We start from the raw sequence: 20,921 nt of genomic DNA, 5'->3' as shown, positions 1-20,921 counted from the left end.
GAAATATGTTAGTTAACAGAATCCTTGATGGGCAGCGGAGTTGAAGTGTAAGCAGCTGATTTAAACAAAGGATATTTGGAATTAAATTTTCGTTCAATAAGAAGGCTGACCATTATTTGTATTTTCCTGATTGATTGGTTTTGACAGCTTTGCAAATGCTAAGCTTGAGCATGAAATGCTTTGATGTTTCATGGCCCAAACAACAGCCTTCCATATTTTTTACTTTAAAATTTTATCCAGCAGGAAAGTAGCTCATGAGATTAATGTAGTGTCTTGTCAAGTTCTAGGAAGCTAGTTGCAAAAGTGACGTAAGAAAGACAAAAACAAAAATAAGGAAAAGAGGATGAAAAATGCATTTCAACATTTCTCTCTCAAAGAACAAATGTGCAATCTGCAGCAAATCTAAATGGCAGAATCAACACTTCTAAGTAATTGGTAGAATTTGTCCTCTTGCTAAGTTATTCTGAGGAGCATAAGCAACATAATAAATGACACTTGCTTCTTTCTAAGAATTATGCATATCATACAAGTTTTTATACATATGGACAGAAAAGTAGATGGATTCAAGAAAACTTATTAAACTTAGGGCTTACTTGCTACAAGTACACACCTGCTCTCCAGAAACTGCCACCAGAATCCTCAACCACAAAAACCACATAAGAACAAACTCTGTTGAAACATATGAGAGAATGAGGCTAAAGCCTTAATTTAAGGTGTTAGCACTGCCACAAAATATACTGAAGAATCTCACACAAGTTTTAATGTCATTTTAATGGCTCAAGAGATAACTGTGTTGTAAATCCACATGAATTACAAAATCATTACACATAATTTTTCAGTTGGGCATTCAAAGACTCTCTAGAATTGCATGAAGTCAACAGAATATTTTAGTATGGTTCATTCTCTAGAAAAATATAATTTTCTATATAAAATATAATACTACTCTATCTTTAGAGTCCTTTTATCCATTATCTTCCTATAGAGTGTAGTTATTTCAATTGTCACATTCCATTGGTTCTTTTTATATAGGTAAGTCCCTGACTGCTTTGGTTTTTTAGTCCAGATTGGTACTACATGGTTGCTATGGAAATGTTTGGTTAGAGATCTTTAAAGTAAAGTATCTAGTTCCCCAAAGTTTGGGAATATTCAGATCAAAGAGGGCTTTGAATGTATAGAGAGAGTTTCCACAACCTGAAATTCAGTGTGAAGTTAGATTTGCGGATTTTGTTCAGATCTATCTTTGCTTATTATTTTGAAATATTTATGCAGAGATGTACTGAACAGGGCACCACAGAGTATATAAAATTTAGATCGTTTATCAGGGAAATTTTACTATCTGTCCTTTTTGGAAGTGCTGTAAATGAGACAAATATTTCTGCATTTTCATAAGGCATTAGAATTGATTTCCATTCTAACTGTGAGGTACTGCAATTGCAAATAAAGTAGCTTGTCTATAAAAATGACAGTACCTTTTAACACTTGCTTTTCTTCTTGCAAATTTGTTGTAGACAAGCACTGAAACCATCTCCAGTCTAACTTGTGGTATTGCTCAGATCATACACCTGCAGTATTGGTTTACAATATCTTGCCAGCAAAACACAAGGTGTCACCTCCAACAGCCAGCAATCACAAATTTACCAAACTCATCATCTTTTGAGATGTCCCACTACTTAATATGATTACAGGGAAAACTGTCTGCCTTGTGTTCCCAAGGGATGGGCAGACATTTAGCACCTGGGAGAACTGCATGCTCCCATGACTGGCAAAGACAGGCACCTTGCTGCGAGAGGAGCTCCGGACACAAGCCCTCGTAGCCACCTGTGCTAACTGACACCCGGCCACAAGAAAGTGCTCTGCGGTGGGAACCTCTCCGCTACCACAGGTGCCTGGCTCCGCAGTGCAGGAGCTCACCTCCTGAGGCCAGCAGGAGCCCTTCTCAGGGGTTTCCTCGCTTTACTGGGAGGCTTGAAAACGCCGAGGTTGACTTGCAGCCCGTGAGGGAGGGCAGTGAGTTGCCTCTTCAGCAAGGTCCCAGAAAGTGAACAGAGTCTAACAAATCTCTGGCCCAGCCCTTGTCAGTCACCACTTTTTCCACTGCACATCTTCAGGAGAATCACATTCATGATGGTTGTAACACAAATCTCTGCTGAACAGAGGTGAATGGCCACACTCAGCTAAACTATTCAGCAGGCTGGACTATGCCTGGAGCACTAGTACAGCACTGCTGGTTCAGCTTCTTTGGTCGGTGTAACTGCACCGTCTCACAGCCTCTTTGTAGGGCTTTGAAAATTCATACCCTGGTAGGAGCAAGCTACTGCTCAGACTCCCAAGTAAAATTGAAGGTAGAGGACAGCAGGATACAAATCAGCCTGCTATCCAAGAAGACACTTTCATACTAAATATATGTTTACCCACACTATGATGTACATGAAGTTGCTGAGCAACTAGGAATTTGGTCCTATTTACTTCTGCATTTAGTGTTGCATCACAAAGTGACAGCCTACCTTTATAAGGAAGTGTATGTTTTTACAAAGGATGCCAGATCTTTTTAAAACAATTCCAAGATAAAGCGAAGTCCACTTCCAATCCTTGGCAAGATGCAGAGGGAAAAAGAAAACACTTTAAAGGAGGTCAGAATCCTTAGTAGTTATGTATGTAATCAAGTTTTGTGCTTTGAACAGGACTTGCAAATGTATGTGGTATTTTTCATAAAGCAAAAAGCAATGTTCTAAGCATACATTACTACAGAAACTCCAAAATGACCTGTGCAAAATTAGCATCTGAACAGTTATAAGATATGTTTTTTACATTTCATTTGCACTGGCTCTTCATTGAAATCCTTCCCCATAATGATAATGGGCCATACACATAACTATATATTCAGTGAAGTTAAATCAGGAATTGATTTGGCTCCATATTCTTTCAGCTAAGACTGTAAATACCAGGCTCCTGTCTGCTCTGTATGAATACAAATGGCCTCAGTGGAGTTCTGCCAGTTTATAGCAGCAAAAACTGAAGGCCAGAGGATCAAAGGGCCTTTTCCGTAAGAGCAGGAATTTGTTTCTGGGCCATCTTCTTCAAAAGGTTCTGAATTATCGGGTGAGTACTCTCCATACTAAATCATTTTCTTTCAGTGGCACTGTGTGTATGCAAGTGTATAAAAGGATACCTTTGTTCATTAATTGAAATATATTTAGAACCATAACAATGTCTGAGTCAGACTTGTCTGCATCTCTTTTCACTTCTTCAATTTTTATCTTACTCTTTCACAACCATTATCTCACCAAATAATTACTGTTACTTTTACACCCACAAGGAGTATCTCTGTGTATTAACAATATTCAAGCTTTCACAGGAACCAGCCAAGGAAACAACCCTTCAAATTCCTGCCCTGATGGAAGGACTATTTTACTTCCCATAAAACTCAAAGAGTTTCCCCCAATACCTGAGGATCCATCAAGACTGTGGAGAGAAGCAGTCAATATCCTTCTGGTAACACCAAAGTAAGCAACAAGTTTAATAAAAAAAAAACAAAAACATTTTCTGTAGATAACATCTACCATAACCAGTCAGATAAGCTCCCTGACTGACATGGATGCACATCTCTACTGCACTTTAGACATCAATGAAGTCATGAATACAAAGGGATTAGAGAGATGCATCACATAGCCTTCACTTCCAATGGGTTCACCCAATGTCACAGATTTTGCAGTTCCTCATCAGTGTGGTAGGGAGAAAACTGTTCCCTACTGCAGCGCCCCCTAAATCTATCCCAAGAATCACTCCAAGTTTCCTGTTCAGTGAAAGAGTTTTACCTTTAATGCTTCTGCAAAACAGGAAAAATGTGCAGAAAAACCATAAATACAAATGACAAATGTCCCTTGCCAACCCCTGCTGGAAATATTAAAAATTAAAGAGAACAGAAGCTACAAAAGGAAAAGATATATATTATTCAGATTTCAAATCACCTCACAAACACTGAAACAATTCCAGGTAACTAACTCCATGTGCAAGTATAAAATTTAACATGCACATAAAGTATGTTCTTAAAAATGACAGCCTGGTAATGGAGAAGAGGAAAATATGCCTCCTCTGTGAAGGATAATCAAATGAAAGGTATAAGCCAAAAACAACCACAGGGGCAGGCCAATAAAATGTCATGTTCAGAAAATGTAGCCTGCATTGCCTAATCTTCACTGTGATATTCATGTCTGTTAACAAAGAGCAAAAATCTAACTCATGAGTGGTGTAAATGTAAGTGAATTATCCCCATTTCTCTGTGTAAGATGAATGTCACTAAAGAGTTCCAATTTTGTTGGGTATTCTGCAGCAAAGTGCTTCTTTATATCAAACGAAACCATATAATGACTATACTGAATGACGCTTATGGAGCATAATAGGTACTCTGAACATTTGGTGAGAATCATCTGCCTATGAGAGAAGGAACTGAATGGCTGGATGTATCCCTAATGTACAGGGAAAACTGATAACGAAACGAATAGAAAATTCACTTAAGAGATTCCAGAGCCGATTTGGCCTGAAGAACATTATGAACCCCTAGACAAGTCTTCTCATTGACTCTGCTGGGAATAGGATTCCCACAGGACCGATCTATTCTTTGTGTGTCTCACACCTTTCTAAAAAAGAACCCCACACAAGAAGCACCTAATTCATCAGTCCACAAAAACACAAAAGTTCACTTTTATGGCTGATTCTTTGCCTGTAGGATAGTAAATTCTGTACACAGAGGTCTCTCAGACTGAAGGTTCCTTACATTATCTTTGCTATACATATACATTTTAATGAGGTTGTCTCCCTTATTTTTCTGTTGAGGCTTTCAAAGGCTGTTCTCGCTATCATTATACAGCACTGCTCAATTTCTTTCTCACAGATTTGCTCATGGAGCTCTTCCAGAACTTACTTCTTCTCCTTCCCATTTATACACACATTACATGTGTCTTTCAGATGAATTAGTAATTAGATCTGTTCCAAAAATTTTAACTGAATGTTTCACTGGAAAATTCCATTTGGATCTAAAGCACTTAATTTAAAATATCTTGGGTTCAACAAAACACTTCATTGAGTTCTAATAAATTCACATAAAACAAAATAAAAAAAAAAAAAAAAAAAGTTTCAAAAAACCAAGCAGAATCTGCTACACAGCCAATTACATTTTAAAAAGCATTTTAACTACGGCACAGCCATCTTTTTGAGTGTAGATGTTAAAAAAAAAAAAAACCTCATTACCTTCTACCAGCAAGGTCCTGTACAGACCAGTTTTTCTATACAACGTACTTGTAATTTTATATCAGTCTCCTTAAACATCTTCTGTGAGACCTCTTTCTTTTCTGTTTTTTCTTTGTTAATCTCACTTTTAAATTATATCACTCTAATTGAGGTAAATGTCATTCCTCAAAAGAAATGCTATTCAGAGCATAATTGTGGTCTACAAAATTACTGATCCAGCAAATCTCTCCCTTGGAACACCAAAACACCTTTCTTTGCTTTTATAAATTGATGCCAATGAAGCAGCCAACTGGCCACAGAGATTTCATCCACAGCCTTTAAACAACTTATGGTTTGTTGTCTTGTCTGTCTGCTCAGACACTCTTCCCATATTTATCATCATATTTATCACTTCAGAAATAATGGAAATAGGCCAAGGACAAAATGTTGGTCAGTATATTATAGTGAATGCAGTTGTACCAGAAAACGACCAATAATACAATGCAGTGCTGTGATGTTAAACCAACCTCTACAGCAAAGCTTCTACAGTTAGCTGAAAAAAAAAGAATTCTAAACTTTTCATAGAAACTGTACATACTACCTTGCATCAGAGATGCACACTCTTCTTTCCCACCCATGTAGCTGACCTTTACTGAACTCCAGTTTGCTGGCTTTCAGTGATGCAGAGTATAAGCTATAAGCTGGTATTTAAAATCATCTGCCGTAAAAAACAGTAAAATCTTACAGCCTTTCAATGCCAATTCCTTTAATGGATGAGATTGCTATTTTTTTCTCTGTGTGGAAGTGTTTTTTTGAGCAGTTACTGTTTTCATTTTAGGAGTTGTACCATGTCAATGTTGATCGACACAAAAAGTTTATTGGAAACAGGAATATCTATTTCTTTACAGAGGAAAAAAAAATTTCCCAGATTTATTCACTCCTGTAATTCTGTATATTTAAGAGAAAGAGCTCAAGGACTGATTTGTCAGCTGCAAAAGAGCTCTTAATTGCATTACTGAAAGAATTAGGTAAAAGGCAGCTTTAGGAGCAGCTTTGCACTAGTCAGGAACCAAGTCAGTACAGATATAAGCAACAGTAGCCATCGTGCTAGTCTGAAATCCACCATCTTGTTTTGGTCACTCCAGCATACCTATCCTGAGCCAATACAGACTCCAAGGCATGCTGGTAAAATAAACAAAAAATCTCAGGGATGTCATTTACCGACCACGGAGGTAAGAATGTTAAATAGGGGTACAATGAAGAGCTATATTTATCCCATAAAAATGTCACTTCAACAGCCTGCACAGAACGCCTTTGACTCAGTCTTCAGCTCATGCTGAATCCGTTTTCTTCTCTTTAGACAATTCTTTAATGGTCTTCAGCTCAGCTTCAGAGAACTTAGGGGTGACTGCCACATTGTCATAGTCAAATTCTTCATCAAGTGAGAATGGTTGAACATCATCCCCCAGTAGCTGTAATGAGAAAAACCAGATACATAAATAATATTGCTGCAAGTGATAATAAGGTAGCTTAAAATATAAACTTCTAATTAATATTTAATTAAACTATTTTTTCTGACTCTAACACTCTCAGCTGATTAAGCTCTTTTTAAGTAAAAGAATAAATTCAATTATTCAATTTGACCTAATTTAAGCCATTTAATGTGCCCCATTTGTACTGTATTGTATCTGAATGAATATCATTAACTAATTTTGCTCAAGGCAAGGAATCTAAAAACCACCCTAGCATACATCTATTATATTCCTGCCACTTGTAGCAGCAAGGCTGAGGGGATATGGACATGTTATGTGCAGCTATGTTAAATTTCAAAGACAGATTCCATATCCTTAAAATTTGGGCTAGTATTACGTAAAGCTTCAGCATACATGCATCTGATACTAATGTAACATCATTTCCAGAACACAGTTTCAGCGAAGGAAAGATCTGAAATGAGCAAAATGACACATAATCAATTTTCAGATTCCAATAATTTCTTTTCACCATCTCATAGATATGCAATTGGCTGGTTTGTATTTCTTGCATGATGAACATAAGGATCTTACTGCATTTGCCAATATGTGCTTTGTTGACATATTGTATAGCATTTTATTGCTTCTGGTTGAAATATCTTAGAATCAACACCCTGCCTATAAAATAAAATAATGAAAATGAATAACTATGGCAGGCCCTATGCTGATAAGAAACTGCAGGGGGCCACAACACAAAAGGTTTATGGTAAGCAGTTACATAAAATGAATTTCAGGGTAACACAGGAGACACATCCTCACTACTAAAACTGTACAGGAATGCTCCCTATCCCATGAGAAGTCAATATAACATGTCTAGAAATGTGTTTCAAAGATTTAAGTACTTCAGCACTAAATCAGCAAAAGATTTAAACATATGCTTATTTTTTCAAGCTTCTGATGAATCCTTGGTGAAGCCAGTGACTAATGACGTATTGAAATTCAGAATACACATTTTTTGTTTGCTGACAGGCAGGAAGAACAGTCAGCATCTTATGGTGACTGCTCAGTATCCTGCACAATTTGATGTGACATTTTGTAAGAATTGGCATTGACACAGCTAATGCCACAGTCAGAGAAGTGGTAGCTGGATTCCTCTCTGGTGGCCAGGCACCTGATAGACATGGCAGAGAGCATCTGGGTAATATCTACCTCCTTTATTAATAAATTTTAATGTTGCCTGAATGATCAGGAAACAATTTTTTGGGTTTGTATCATTTTATTAATCATCTGTATTGCTTAATTTTCTAGGGACCTGTCTTACACTGGCTTAAACAGATGATGGAGCATATGAATCAGCCTAGATGCAGACCTGTAGACCATGGGCATTTATAATGGAAAAAACTGTAGATAGAGTTGGTCTGGAAAACAGCATTCATTCTGCTTGCAAAGATTATCTTGTTTATGTCCGTGGACTATCCCAGGTAAACCATCATTAACTTTTATAAATAGCACATTTGAAATATGTTTACATGAGATAAAGCCTGCACACAAGCTTTCATTCCCATTAAATCGAAGGTCAGCTCCTTGACCTCCACACCATATTCAAGTCCATTTTCATCTTTTTCACAGGCAGACACTCCTGGAATTCTTTGTAAAGTCAGTAAGGTCACCAGTAAGCAGGTAAAAAGTGGTACCACCAATAAGGGTTCTACTACCTGTCTTTCATTTGCAGAAATCCAAAACACTCTTCTAAAATACAATGCAAGGCACAAAGACTTTTCATTTAGTTTGGTTTTAACAATATTTGTTACCACACTGTGCTGGTTTTGGTCGGGGTAGAGTTAATTTTCTTCACAGTGGATGGTATGGGGCTGTGTTATGGATTTGTGTTGAACACGGGGTTGATAATACTGAGATGATTTTGTTATTGCTGAGCAGGGCTTACACAGAGCCAAGGCCTCTTCTGCTTTTGGTACTGCCACACTGGTGAGGAAGCTGGGGGAGCGTGGGAGATTGAGAGGAGACACAGCAGGGACAGCTGACTCCAACTGACCAAAGGGATACTCCAGACCATATGGCATCACACTCAGTATATAAAGTGGGGGGAAGAAGAAGAAGGGAGGACGTTTGGAGCGATGCCATTTGTCTTCTCAGGTAACTGATACATCTGATGGGGCCATACTCTCCTGGAGGTGGCTGAACACCTGCATGCCCATGGGAAGCAGTGAATTAATTCTTTGTTTTGCTTTGCTTGTGTGCACAAGCTTTTGGTTTCCCTATTGAAGTGTCTTTAACTCAAACCATGAGTTTTCTACCTTATCCCCTTCTGATTCTCTACCCCATCCTACTGGTGTGAGAGTGAGTGAGTGGCTGCTTGGGGCTTGGTGTCTGCCTGAGGTTAAACCACGACACATATCTATAGGTAACTAAGCTAAGAAGAGTTTAGACTACAGAAAGCCTTCATAGGGATTCTACAAAAGCAACTCTATTTTCCTCTACCAACATAGTTATGGAAAGTATGCACACATTCCCTATGACCTTGTGCTGACCTTCATGTAATTCCAGGAAACATTTTATGTAGACATAGCAAAATAGTGGAAAAACTTTTGTTTACAAAACTCGACCCCAAAATCCTAACTGAAATTAGATGCCAAAACAGAACATACTCAACTTCACCCCATTAACAATATTTCTGTTATCCACTCACTGCACATTTGAAAAGTTTGTCCACACTGCATATTTATCAGTATGCTCCATCTCTCAAATGAATACTCAAAGCAGTAGGGATTCTTTTTTTGCTTCTTCTCCTAAGAAGCCATTGACTTCAACCTTCCTTGTAGACGAGTAATCTAAAACTTTTATACTACAAACTGGAATTTTTATGTATTTCAAAAGGAAGACATCTTACAATAGAACACCAAATCCTCTGAGCTGATCAAGTTATTATCTGGTTATTATGCCTAAGGAGCTGAGAGAAATATGTGAATTTCAGGTGTCTAATTTAACATCTAATTGAAATCTTTTTGAGAGCTCTCTGGGAATAGAATCCTGCTCTAATAGAAAACTGCCAGTTTGCTTAAGATTGCTTCTGTGATTTACTCTCCGAAGAAAAAATCATTTTCATTTACCGTTCCTGCATTTCCAAATTAAAGGGGGGAAAGAATGTAATAATTATATTAATAACTGAAGTATTTTGCTAGTGGCTGTTTTATGAAGTAATATCATAAATAAAATACCTTAAAGTTGACATTTTCAAAAGTCTATTAATAACTGGCAACTCAGTTCTTTTATTAATCTGAGTGGAGTTACAGTTAACTGAACAGCCTGTCTCTGTCCTTCTAAAACTTGTATTTCTGCGTAATTATGGCACCTATGATTCACTTGGTCAAATTATGCAAAGTATGCACATACACTCAGCAGTGATTTCATTGCATACTCATAGGAAAACTCACTAGTTCACTGACAACAAATTTAAAAAAAGCTGGGGGGAAGACGTACGCTATGATCTCATATAAGCTTAACATATACTGGGGTACGCAGGAGAAAAAAAGTTTGTCTTGAGCTTGGGGCACTGGACTGGAAGTCAATAAATCTTGTCCAGTTTTCCACTTCTGCTTCATCATTCTGGACAAGTCATTCAATCTTTGTGTCTTTACTGGCCTCTGAGAAGACATAACTCTTCCATCTTCTTTCACTTAGTCGATCCTGTCTTTAAGTTCTTCCATGTTCTTGTTGCATTTATGCACAGCACGTAGCAGAAACAAACCTCAGTTGAGGCCTATCAGTAAGACCTTAAACCAAAGAAACTCAATGGAAGCCGTATTTTAGGTGATAGATGCTGCCATGCCACAGATAAAGATAAAATGACAGGCATGGTAAATACTTTTTTGAATGCTGAAACTACAGACAAAAAAAAAGGGAGAATAGAAGGGTAGAATTCTTCTTTCCTAATCCCAGCCATATAAAAACTAGGTTTCTAGATTAAGGTAGTTAATTAGCAAAAAATGGCCCAGCCAGAGCTTGTGGATGGAGATATATTACATCTTATGACAAATGCCTATAGCAAATGGGATGAATCACTTTATGGAGTTGCTTATCTCTGCCTCTTGATGACTGAAGGACTAAATTAGACTGCATCTAAAGCTGAAGTTAGGTGAGATGAATCCCACTTTGAATGCAAGTTTATATTGAGTGGATGGAAAATATGCATCAACTGCACTCATGTGTATGCAGGGAGGGAAATAAGAACAAATAAAGACCCTAGGAAGCAGGCATTAAGACATAAAAAAAGCTATGATGTCTTTCATGAAAGACAGTTTTTAGTAGAAATAAAGGAGAGAATAAATTCCTGGGTAGAGAAGGAAAATGTTCTATGATAATGTACTTCAACCATCGAGTGCATGCTGGTTCAAACTGCAGTGGCCTGTGGGAGGTCATGTATGCTGCTCTGTCGATACTAAAATCCTGTAATACGTGTATGTCTAAAGTGAGGAAAGAAAGATGAAGGAACTTTGGAGGACAACACAAATAATTTGCTGGGTCATTCACCAAGCCACTTCCCAACAGCTTTTGACAGAAAAACATTTTCAGGTAGACAAGTTGTTCTTTAACAATTAGCCAGGTTATAAACTGGGTCTTAGCAGAGCTTCATTTTTCAAACTTTGCCCAGCAATACATTCAGAGATACATACCTTACCCTGAAGTGCCTCACAAGTATTTCCACAGCATAGACATTTGACATGCTGCTATTTTTCATAAGGAATAGTCTTCCATTCTCTAAGAAAATCAATTAGGCAGCCACATTCTGTTGCCCTTCCCTAACAGAGTTGTTTTGATGGACAGAGAACAGTCTCATTTCAAAGCAGAGATGTCTCCAGGGAAAATATTTTTCCCTCTCTAAACTAGTTCTGCCATGAGCAACGAAAGACTTAATTTTCAAGGCAATGACAATTTGAAGCACTGAGGGATTTTCAAATGGACCAGTTCAGTCTTGACAGTTCTAAAAATCAGGCCACAGTTATATTATCTAAATGAAGACACAAATATGTTTATAATTTAGGGGAAAAACTGCCTTCATCTTAAGTAGCCTGGCACCAACCAAATGGTTGTGAAAATTGTAAATCCTTCTTCTTGAAAAATGTAGCAACTCTTAACCAATGTAATAATACTCAGTTTCTTTCATAACCTAACTTTTCCTCAAATGGACATGAATTTTGCATGCAGTGGGATCTTCATCTATTTTTCATGAGATATAGTTTAAAGAATCATATGCAGTCCTTTATGAACACTGCAGGCTGCTACAACCCTCCTTCCTCTTTGGTTTTATACAGAAGTTATCAAATGAGAAAGCTATAAAACCTCATTCTAGTTTTTTTTGTTGTTCTTTTTTTTATTTTGTGTGCCAATGGATATATCTCGAGGCAAAAACCTTGAATTATGTCAATCCTTAGAGAAAAGAGTGAGTATTTTTATTCACAGAATGGTGGGCATCAGAGCTTGAGAGGTCATTTTAGTACATCTACTTTTTCCCAAAGCAGACTTGTTCCTTATAGTGAAGGGTTTATTGCAAGGAACTAAACACAGCTGAGCTCAGGACAGGAGGCACCATATGCACTGCTACAACACCAAACCTTCATTGGTCGTGCATCATTTATAAACTTGATTTAAGCCTCATGGGAACATTAATAAGCATATGAAACTATCAAAACTGGCCCATTTTAGCCAGAAGCTAACTTCAGCTTCTATCACAATGATCAGGCAGGGGAAAGGAGTGGTGAAGAATTCTCTGCAATAGAAACATCCCCAAAAGTTAATGCTCACACTGACTATTTGGATAGGAAGCTTAATGACTTAAAATAAGCCTGTGAGCAATCCACACCTTCTGTTGCAGTTTGAAAAGAATTGAAATTCTGAAGGAAAATGGCAATTCTAAATTAAAGCTTGTATTGACTGTGTCTCATTAAAACGCTCACAGTCCATAAAGCAAACCTCTCCACACCAGACCTAGACAATGCAGACTCTCAGCGGCATCTTGCTGCTACTCATTTCCAAGGGAACAAATCTCAATTCTGACCACAATATCTTTTAAACCCTTTTTTTTTTCTGAACTGTCATGTTAAAGGGACCATTCACTACCTCCTTGTTGCAGAAAATGGTTCCTATATTAAGCCATGAGATCACTGAAAAATTAAATGGCCCATTACTCTGCATAAGTAAGGATTTGTTAAAAGGTCGGGAAGTGCAAGAGTTTACTTGAATATTCTGTGAGTTAAATAAATTAAATATTAAAAAGCCCATATAGCATTTGAAGTATTGAAGTACACATTTTGAAAATGTAGGATTATATAGTAGCAGTGTGAGAGATAGTTTATCTCAATTCTTAATGTATTTAAGAATTCATTATCAATTTAAAAGTCACTAATATGACATGTTAACTCACAGCAGTTCCACACACTCCATCGAGATCCCTCTGTTCTTGTGGAAATAACATTAGAAGCTAAAAGGAAAAAAAAAATACCCCAAGCCCCTAGTGTTTAAACAAATAAATCTGACCTCATACCTCTTGGGGTTTGCTGTCCAGTGGCTGTGGAACTGACAAGTTTCTGAACTTCAGTTGAATAGGCTTATCAAAAACGGGTGTACAATAAGTCACTGTCTGTTCCACCTCTCCTGGAAGAACTGAATAAAAAATAGTCAACATTAACCTTCCAGTCAACGTATAAATTAGCAAAATCTTGTTAAAATCTTGTACTGCTCAGAACACAAGCAGAATCTTGTTAGTCAAAGTGTGCTGTACTCATTGTTGCATAAGCTATCATTAAAACAGATCTATGCAGTCCTAAGCTACGATCTAAATAGTAATACTATACTAAGCAAAAATCAAGGTAGGTCTTCTTTCTTGAGGATGCTGCATAAAAAAATCTGGATGTAGATGCTCTTAAGCTCAGAGAACACCTGGGATTACACCCATTTTATTCATAACAAAGATGGAAGGTCCTGAGCAGAGATGTCTCCAGTAGAAGTTATAAAATGCCTCATTTGCCATTGACTAGCCGGGTAGGCTCATTCATTTCTCATCACCTGTACACTGGGCATTAAGAATCATTGTAAAGCATCCTAATATGACTCTCCCAAAACATGAAGTAAAAATACCTGGTAGAAGTACTAATATTCCCCACTACAGTGCCAGATGACTCTCTCGTCCAAGGATATTTCATGGATGTTTTTTCCTCCCTGAACTTTCCAAAAAGAGGTACTTGAGAGGACTTCCCCATATCTGGGATAGAGCAACATGTGACCTGTCCATGCGGGCAGGATTTGGCCTACAGTTCACAAATGCACAGCCTTTTTGAATCGCTCTTCCTTTACAAACTTAAGCAAAACACTGGGAACAGTGGGTTTGCATTCTGTGACAGATCAGAAGGATATGCCTTAGGTTGAAAAATATCTTTTAACATGAATCAATCTCAGCTCTGCTACAGCACAGATGCGTCCATCTTGTCTCAGTAATGTTTTTATGAAAGAACTTAAGGGGACCATATGTCTTGCAATTTAGTCAAAGAATTATGTAAATCTACCTGCTATTTTTTTCCATCTGATACACAAGTATCTTTACAGTTTTACACTACATTTACATTCCTCTTGAAATTTCAGAATAAATTTTCAAAGCATTGCTTAAATGTTAGTTAATGGAACCAATAAGAGTATACAGAGATGCAGGGTGGAAAGGATGAAGTTACTATTTAACTCTACCTGCATAATTTTACCAAAGTAGTGGAGTTATGGACCTCTCATTCTTCTGTGAATCTGCATTTGAAAATAATGATTTCCTAGCTAGGCCTTTGTAAAAAAAGCCATGATCAAATTCTTCATTTAGCTTTCTTCTGGGAATAGTGTACTATTTCAAAGCCAACAGGGTTTGGAGTTGCAAAGTAAAATGTTCTTTTAAAAGGAGTTGAATTAATTCCCTTGAGTATTTCATTCCTGGATTTTTGTTTCTTGGTTCATATTCACACATAAGTGGTTTCATTTTCATACCTATTCTCTTGGTTGTGTATGTCAATCTCTAGCCACCTATGCGCTTTCAGTACTTGTTCTCAGCATAGCATCTGTTCTGATTCTGCACCAGTTATATGAGAAAGCTTCCTGAAAAGGACAGCACAGTCCACGGGTATCTATGTCTTCACATGCTCTGCACCTCCTTTTTTCATAATTTGGGTCAAAACTATTTGTAGGACAGAAGGAAGATGAGAATGCTTATTTAAAGACAATGGTATCTTCCAGTATTGTTTCAAACATGCACCCTAAATCCAGACTCTCACTAAAGTAAGGGAAGTCTGGACATAAAGAGGTTTGTATCACCTCCTGATATAAACACTGATTATTTCTGCACTAAGAGCTTCTCCCCCTCAACAGCCCAATCCAGAGAGAGAAGATGAGGAGGAAGCACTGTTATACAACAGTCTGGCAATGGCTCAGAAAGATAACTCTTAAGAATTAGGACAACAGAAGGAAACTTATTTTTGCTTTTAGCGAGAAGTGCTTGTCATACTCAGAATGTCAATTCCACTTTTTAAGGCTTGTTAGAAATGCAAATAATGTTTCAAATTCCCTTCAATCACCCCATAAGAATGTAATCAACCTTTGTTTGCCAGTAGACATGCCAGAAATGAGCTTTGCCTCTCTCTATCCTGGCTGTGTGACAGCATATGAAAGTCTAATTGGTAAATGCTGCTTTCCCTGATAATGTTTAATAAAGAAACTCCTTCAGAGAGAAAAATTAGAGAGTTTTGACAGTCCTTCTCAGTGGGAGAACCCAAAGGAACTCCAGGCTATTGTAAGTTCTAGCCAGTACCTCACAGCTTGTTTAGGCTGCTGCTACAGCACTACTGGATGATGATCCTAATTAAGCTGCTAATTATGTTCTCTGTGGAGGTGATTAATTAGCAACAGGAAAGCCTTGGATACTGCCAACGGCACCATATATAGAAATAACTGAACAGGCAGTGATATCAAAAAAACTGAGAAGACATTTTGAAATGCACCTCTCATATCATAAAGAATCAACTCCCTGGATGATATAGCAGTGAACACCAATGATTTTACTCAAGTCCAGCATACTTTAGTGAGGGCACATTTGGAAACTGAACAATTCTCTTTAGTCCCTCCCCTCTCAAAACCCAGAAAGTGATTACTTAATCTGTCAACAGTGCTGAGTTGGACTTTTTGCTTATTGTGTACCATTAATTATAGGTGTAGAAAAAAAATCTACTGGCACAGGTCTGCTTCGAACTTTCAAAAGTAAAGAACTTCAAAGTCCTGTCTATATCTTTAACTTTATGGTAGCCAAATAATGCCCAAATATATATGCACTGACACAGATTTTACCACTTTCAGACACTACATTTCACAAAAATGCTGCTGATGGGGAGCTGAGAAGGGAGGCAATGATAACAAAAAAAGCTTAAAAGCTAAATTTTGCAGTCTCCTCTGATTCTCATGCTTCAGGCTGTTAGTCCCAAAGAGCTGCCGAGTGTGAAATCATCTCAAGGCAGTGCTAAATGGATTGCAGAGACTGGAGGAGAAAAACAAGAAAGGGATTCACCAGCTGGGGGGAGCCCCGTACTTAGAAAAATCCACCTAATTTAACTCTGAATCCTCTTCCTCAATCTGACTTTTCTGGAGGTAAGCATAGACTCAAAATATAAATGAAAAAGGCACAGATTATGAAAAATAACAGATATTGATATAATTTGCCTAAAGAATTATTTAATTAATCAATAGTTATGCTTCGCCTCAGCTTCAAAGTAACTGAGTCAATTGGGTTCTCCTCAGCCTCTGTAGGGTTACAGACAACCAGGACCTTGAAAAGATAAATTTGCAGTAACTCAGTGTTCCAAGCTGGACTAGGATGAGACTGCCATCCTTGCCTATATAGTCTCAACCATATATTTAATTAGTCCTGTTGTAATTTTAATTAATTTAATTTTAATTTTCTCTTGTATTTAAAAAATAGCACACTCCAGGTCACTAGATATGCTTTTTACATATTTTGTACTTTATACAAATATTACCTATTATTACCTAACTACCCTTCAAGCCCTGAAGCAAGAGATTTGTAACCAGAGCTGGAAAGGAATTCTGTTGATCAAACACAGGGCAACACAAGCACTAGGTATTCTCCATCTATCCCTGGAGAAAGCCTGATCATCTCTATTGTTGCCTTAAGCAACTTACAGTTACAGATTAAATGCAGTCAGAAAGAGCGATTAAACAGTTCACCATACACACGCTGTCTCTACACAAAGCATTAAAGTTATGGTTTATAGTTTAGGGCAACAATTTTACTTTGCCAATCATGGTTTACTGTGCCAAAGTCCCACAATGCAAAGCATTGCCCTGGTTTCAGGCTTTCAGCCCAGTGATGTCAAAGAAAAACAGCCACAATGAATTTGCATATTGGCCAACTCCATGGGCTGTTTTTTATTTGTAAGAAGCAGCTGCATGCATTCACACCTTAAAAGACATTGAACTTTGCAAAATACATCAGAAAAAGAAAAAAAAACACTAGAATGACTCTTCCAGGACATTTCCCAAAAAGCACTAGTTTATATGAGATATTTTAACACCTATTTTCTATCATGCTTTTCACACTTGTCAACTTTGAGCCACTTGCCCCTAGGTGCGAATATTTATTATATTAATGTACAGTTGCTAACTTAGCTAACTGATCTGCCCTTTACAGCTAAATGAAGCACAGAGATAAAAGCTTGTGGCAATTACACTAGCAAGGTATGATATTTTTTACTGTGTAAAAAAAGATACAATATTTTTAGCTTGTTTTGTCAATATGAAGTCTTAAATCAATCATTTGTTCTGACATATAGGTGGCAGCATTTACAAATGCCAACAAAAGAATGTCTTTCAAATTTGTGTCACACTTTGCCTCATTTATAAACTAACTAGAATTCTTCAGAATTAATCCTTATTAAGGTGGTCAATAGGGATATTATTTTAGATTACTTTATTATTGCAAACAATAGAAGTGACACCATTTTATATTTTAAATTGCATTTTGTTGCTATGGCTTCTAATTTTACCTCTCTTATTATGAAGCCTTTCAAGTGGATTTTGACATGTAAGACAACCATCAAGCTATAAGTGCTATTTTCTGCACGTAGGAGTCAAGGGGAAATTTTTTACCCTGACTTAACAATGATCTCCACTGAAGAAGCCCCAGGCAAAATTCAGGCTGTGCGTTTCCCAGGTATAAATTTCGATGCTGTTCGCTTTCCTTACAGAGTTTAAAAGGAATAATAAGTTTCTGGCTCAGCAGTGTTTCCATGCTGTAAAATGCAATCTAAATGCTTAACGTTGTGATGAGTCTTGTTGATACAGTTTCTTTTTGCACTAAGGCAAGTCTGCCTCAAATGAAGTGTGTTTTACTAGGGGTTTCTAAACGTATGTGATTGATATTTACTCTTGCACACACACAAATACACAGAAATGACCCAAAAGCTGGATAAAGGCAAGGTCTGTCATCATTCCGAATGTGACGAGCTAACCCCAAGCACTAGCAGAGCTCTTCTTTCCTCACAGTTCCACTCAGTATTTTAGTGTTGAGCTTAATTCTCAGCAATCAATTTGGGGCCTGTTTGGAACTCGCAATATCTAACCATACTTTAATGAACTAGATATAGACAATTATCATTTCATTATGACACAAGTGAATTTTTTATGCTTACACCAGTAAGCTCCAGGGTCTTTTTAACAGATATTACTAGAATTTAAGGCATAAACACAGAACAATGGTCTATGAAGGGAAAAACGGGCACATATGAGCACTGCACTCAAGAGAAATCTTTGATGTCTGTACCTGATACAGCACTGCTGTCTTCCTACCTCCTTTCTGAAATGTCCAGGTTGAAGTAAGAATATTTGCCGTAAACTTGACTTATGTTTATTAGGTTTATTATTCTCTTATGAGAAACTAGAAGTCTCTAAGCCCTCTGACTTCATAGGAATTCTGCATATACAGAAAGACTAATCAAATCTTTACTGTAAGAGTGGACAGACCAATCAAACGGCAACGAGTAAGAAACCAAGGATCAAAGTCCTGCTCGGTAGCAGCTTCTGTCAGTGACCTCAGGCAAATCCCTTAATCTGTGTGGCTTGGTTTCTTTACACAATCACACGTATAGATGAGGAAAATTAATTTAAACACAAAAGAGTATCAATTCTGGTGGCAATAAAAAACACACAAGGACTAATGATAGACAAACAACTATAGACATTAACATTTCATTTATTTTTCAGAGGTGGGAGAGTTAAAATTATTATAGACATATTCAACAATTCAACACAACTCAAAATGCTCATAATTGGAACTCTTAAAGAACTTCACTGTGAATTCAAAGTTAGTCTCAACTATTTTAAGCCCAGGATGGAATCATTTTAATAGGTAGGGACAACATTTTCATTAAATACTTCCACTTTACAGAACTGTCTCTTAGCACCCAAACGCTGTGTAAAAATCTTCTTTAATCAAAATAATTTCAATACAAAACAGAAGTGCAGAAAAATGCAGAAATGTTGCTAACAAGAAGTGCTCTGCACTTCTAAAAATCTTGACAAAAATAACTGTTCACAAGGACACAGTTTAATAAATATTCCTTTTTATTTATTTTCTCATTACCTCTTAAGAGTGAGGAAATGAGTACTTTAATTTGGGGAATTGGGGCAATGTGGGGAATTTTCTGGCAATAGAAGAACTGAGGAATATCATCGCTTTTAGAGAAGACACAGTTCTTTAATTAATGTTCATACTCTTGCATTCAAAGAAACATGTTCATGTTCATACTCTTTAATCATGTTCATACACTTGCATTCAAAGACAGAAAATGACAGTGAATATGGAGAGAGGAAACCTACCACTGCATGTCTCTTCATCTGAGTCTATATCTTCCCAATCTAAGTACTTGTCCACTTGCTGTAAAAAACCCAAATTCCAAAATAGATTAAAATGTATTAATTCCATTCCTTTTAGTACAACCTAGAGCAAAGCAAAAACGCACTAAATTGTCTGCTTCATCTTCTCTATTCTCCCCTGCATTTTTCTAAGAAAGAATATGTATTTTCTTTGAAATGTGTAAACCAAAGGAAATACTTTTAGGTATAGGCAAAGAATTGCTGCCAAAATTGCCGCATATCAATGTAAGTGATGGGAAAGAAGCTCAAGCTCTACAGCAACTTTTTCAGGAACTCAGTGGAAAGATGGAGAAGTAAAATATTTTCAAAGGAAAAAGATAAATGATAAGTTACTATGCAATTTTGCAAGTTCACATCATATGGCACAGAGACAGTACACACTGTAGGCAAACTAGAGCTTGATCCTTCTGTTTTGACATTAATGGTGAACTGATTGGGAAGTAAAAAAGCTAAGAATAATTAAGTTTCTAGTATTTCATCTGGGACATTGCTCTACTGTTTTTTTAGACTGATGTTCCTTGAAAACAGGCTAAACCATCTAAAAGGTACCACAAGAAAAGGCATTTGTCATTTCAAGTATCACTTTGAATAGACACACAGGGTGAAAGGCCTTTGCCAGCCTATATGTAAGTAGTGTTACCATGGAGGATTTACTATATGCACTGAGTTGTCTGCTGTGTTTCTATGAAGTATTTAGAAATGCTCTTTGATAACTTTTTCCAACCTGGTTTGACAACATTCTCATCAAGAGTTACATAACCTTTACACTCTAAAAGTACATACTCACTAATATTTGAAAAATTTTTGGATTTCTCTCATTGTTCTTTCCCACAGATGGGAAATAAATACATCAACAAATGGCAAGTAATTTATAAGTTAATAAAGCAAAAATCAGTCATGTTCTGATCATAATCTCCACTCTGAAAAAAATCAAAGAAAACCCCACCTTCACTCTTTCAGACAGACTGAGATTCTTTCCCTCTGATCTACCAGCTTTCCATCTCTCATTCATCATTGTCTGCAGGTAGATAGGCAGAAATACCTACATGCACAAACCAAAACCAAAGTAAGTCAAAGCTTGTACTGATTTACACATACAGTTCACAGAATCACAGAATAGGTAAGGTTGGAAGGGACCACTGGAGGTCATCTTGTCTAACTTCCCTACTCAAGCAGTGTCCCCTAGAACACATTACTCAGGATTGTGTTCAGACAGCTTTATATATGTTGTATATAAAA

At 37.1% G+C, this 20,921-nt stretch overlaps 1 protein-coding gene across 1 annotated transcript in view; it reads right to left on the bottom strand.

Moving 5' to 3' along the window:
• Positions 1-6,083: 6,083 nt before the first annotated feature.
• The window catches only part of IFTAP (intraflagellar transport associated protein), a 42,254-nt gene continuing 27,416 nt past the window's right edge, over positions 6,084-20,921 (bottom strand). Inside the window, exons 4-7 of the mRNA XM_039383929.1 lie at positions 20,629-20,724; positions 19,626-19,683; positions 13,255-13,373; positions 6,084-6,698 (exon numbers count right to left, since the gene is read on the bottom strand). Of these exons, the coding sequence (XP_039239863.1) occupies positions 6,558-6,698; positions 13,255-13,373; positions 19,626-19,683; positions 20,629-20,724 (414 nt within the window). The 3' untranslated portion in view covers positions 6,084-6,557. The remainder of the gene's footprint in view (positions 6,699-13,254; positions 13,374-19,625; positions 19,684-20,628; positions 20,725-20,921) is intronic.

This window comes from Pipra filicauda, unplaced genomic scaffold (assembly GCF_003945595.2).
Source record: "Pipra filicauda isolate LSUMZ 115617 unplaced genomic scaffold, ASM394559v2 scaffold32_size4067784_pilon, whole genome shotgun sequence".
In the NCBI taxonomy this organism is placed as follows: Eukaryota; Metazoa; Chordata; class Aves; order Passeriformes; family Pipridae; genus Pipra; species Pipra filicauda.
Note: the sequence above shows the minus strand (reverse complement) of the source record. Positions and strands in the feature narration are given on the sequence as shown.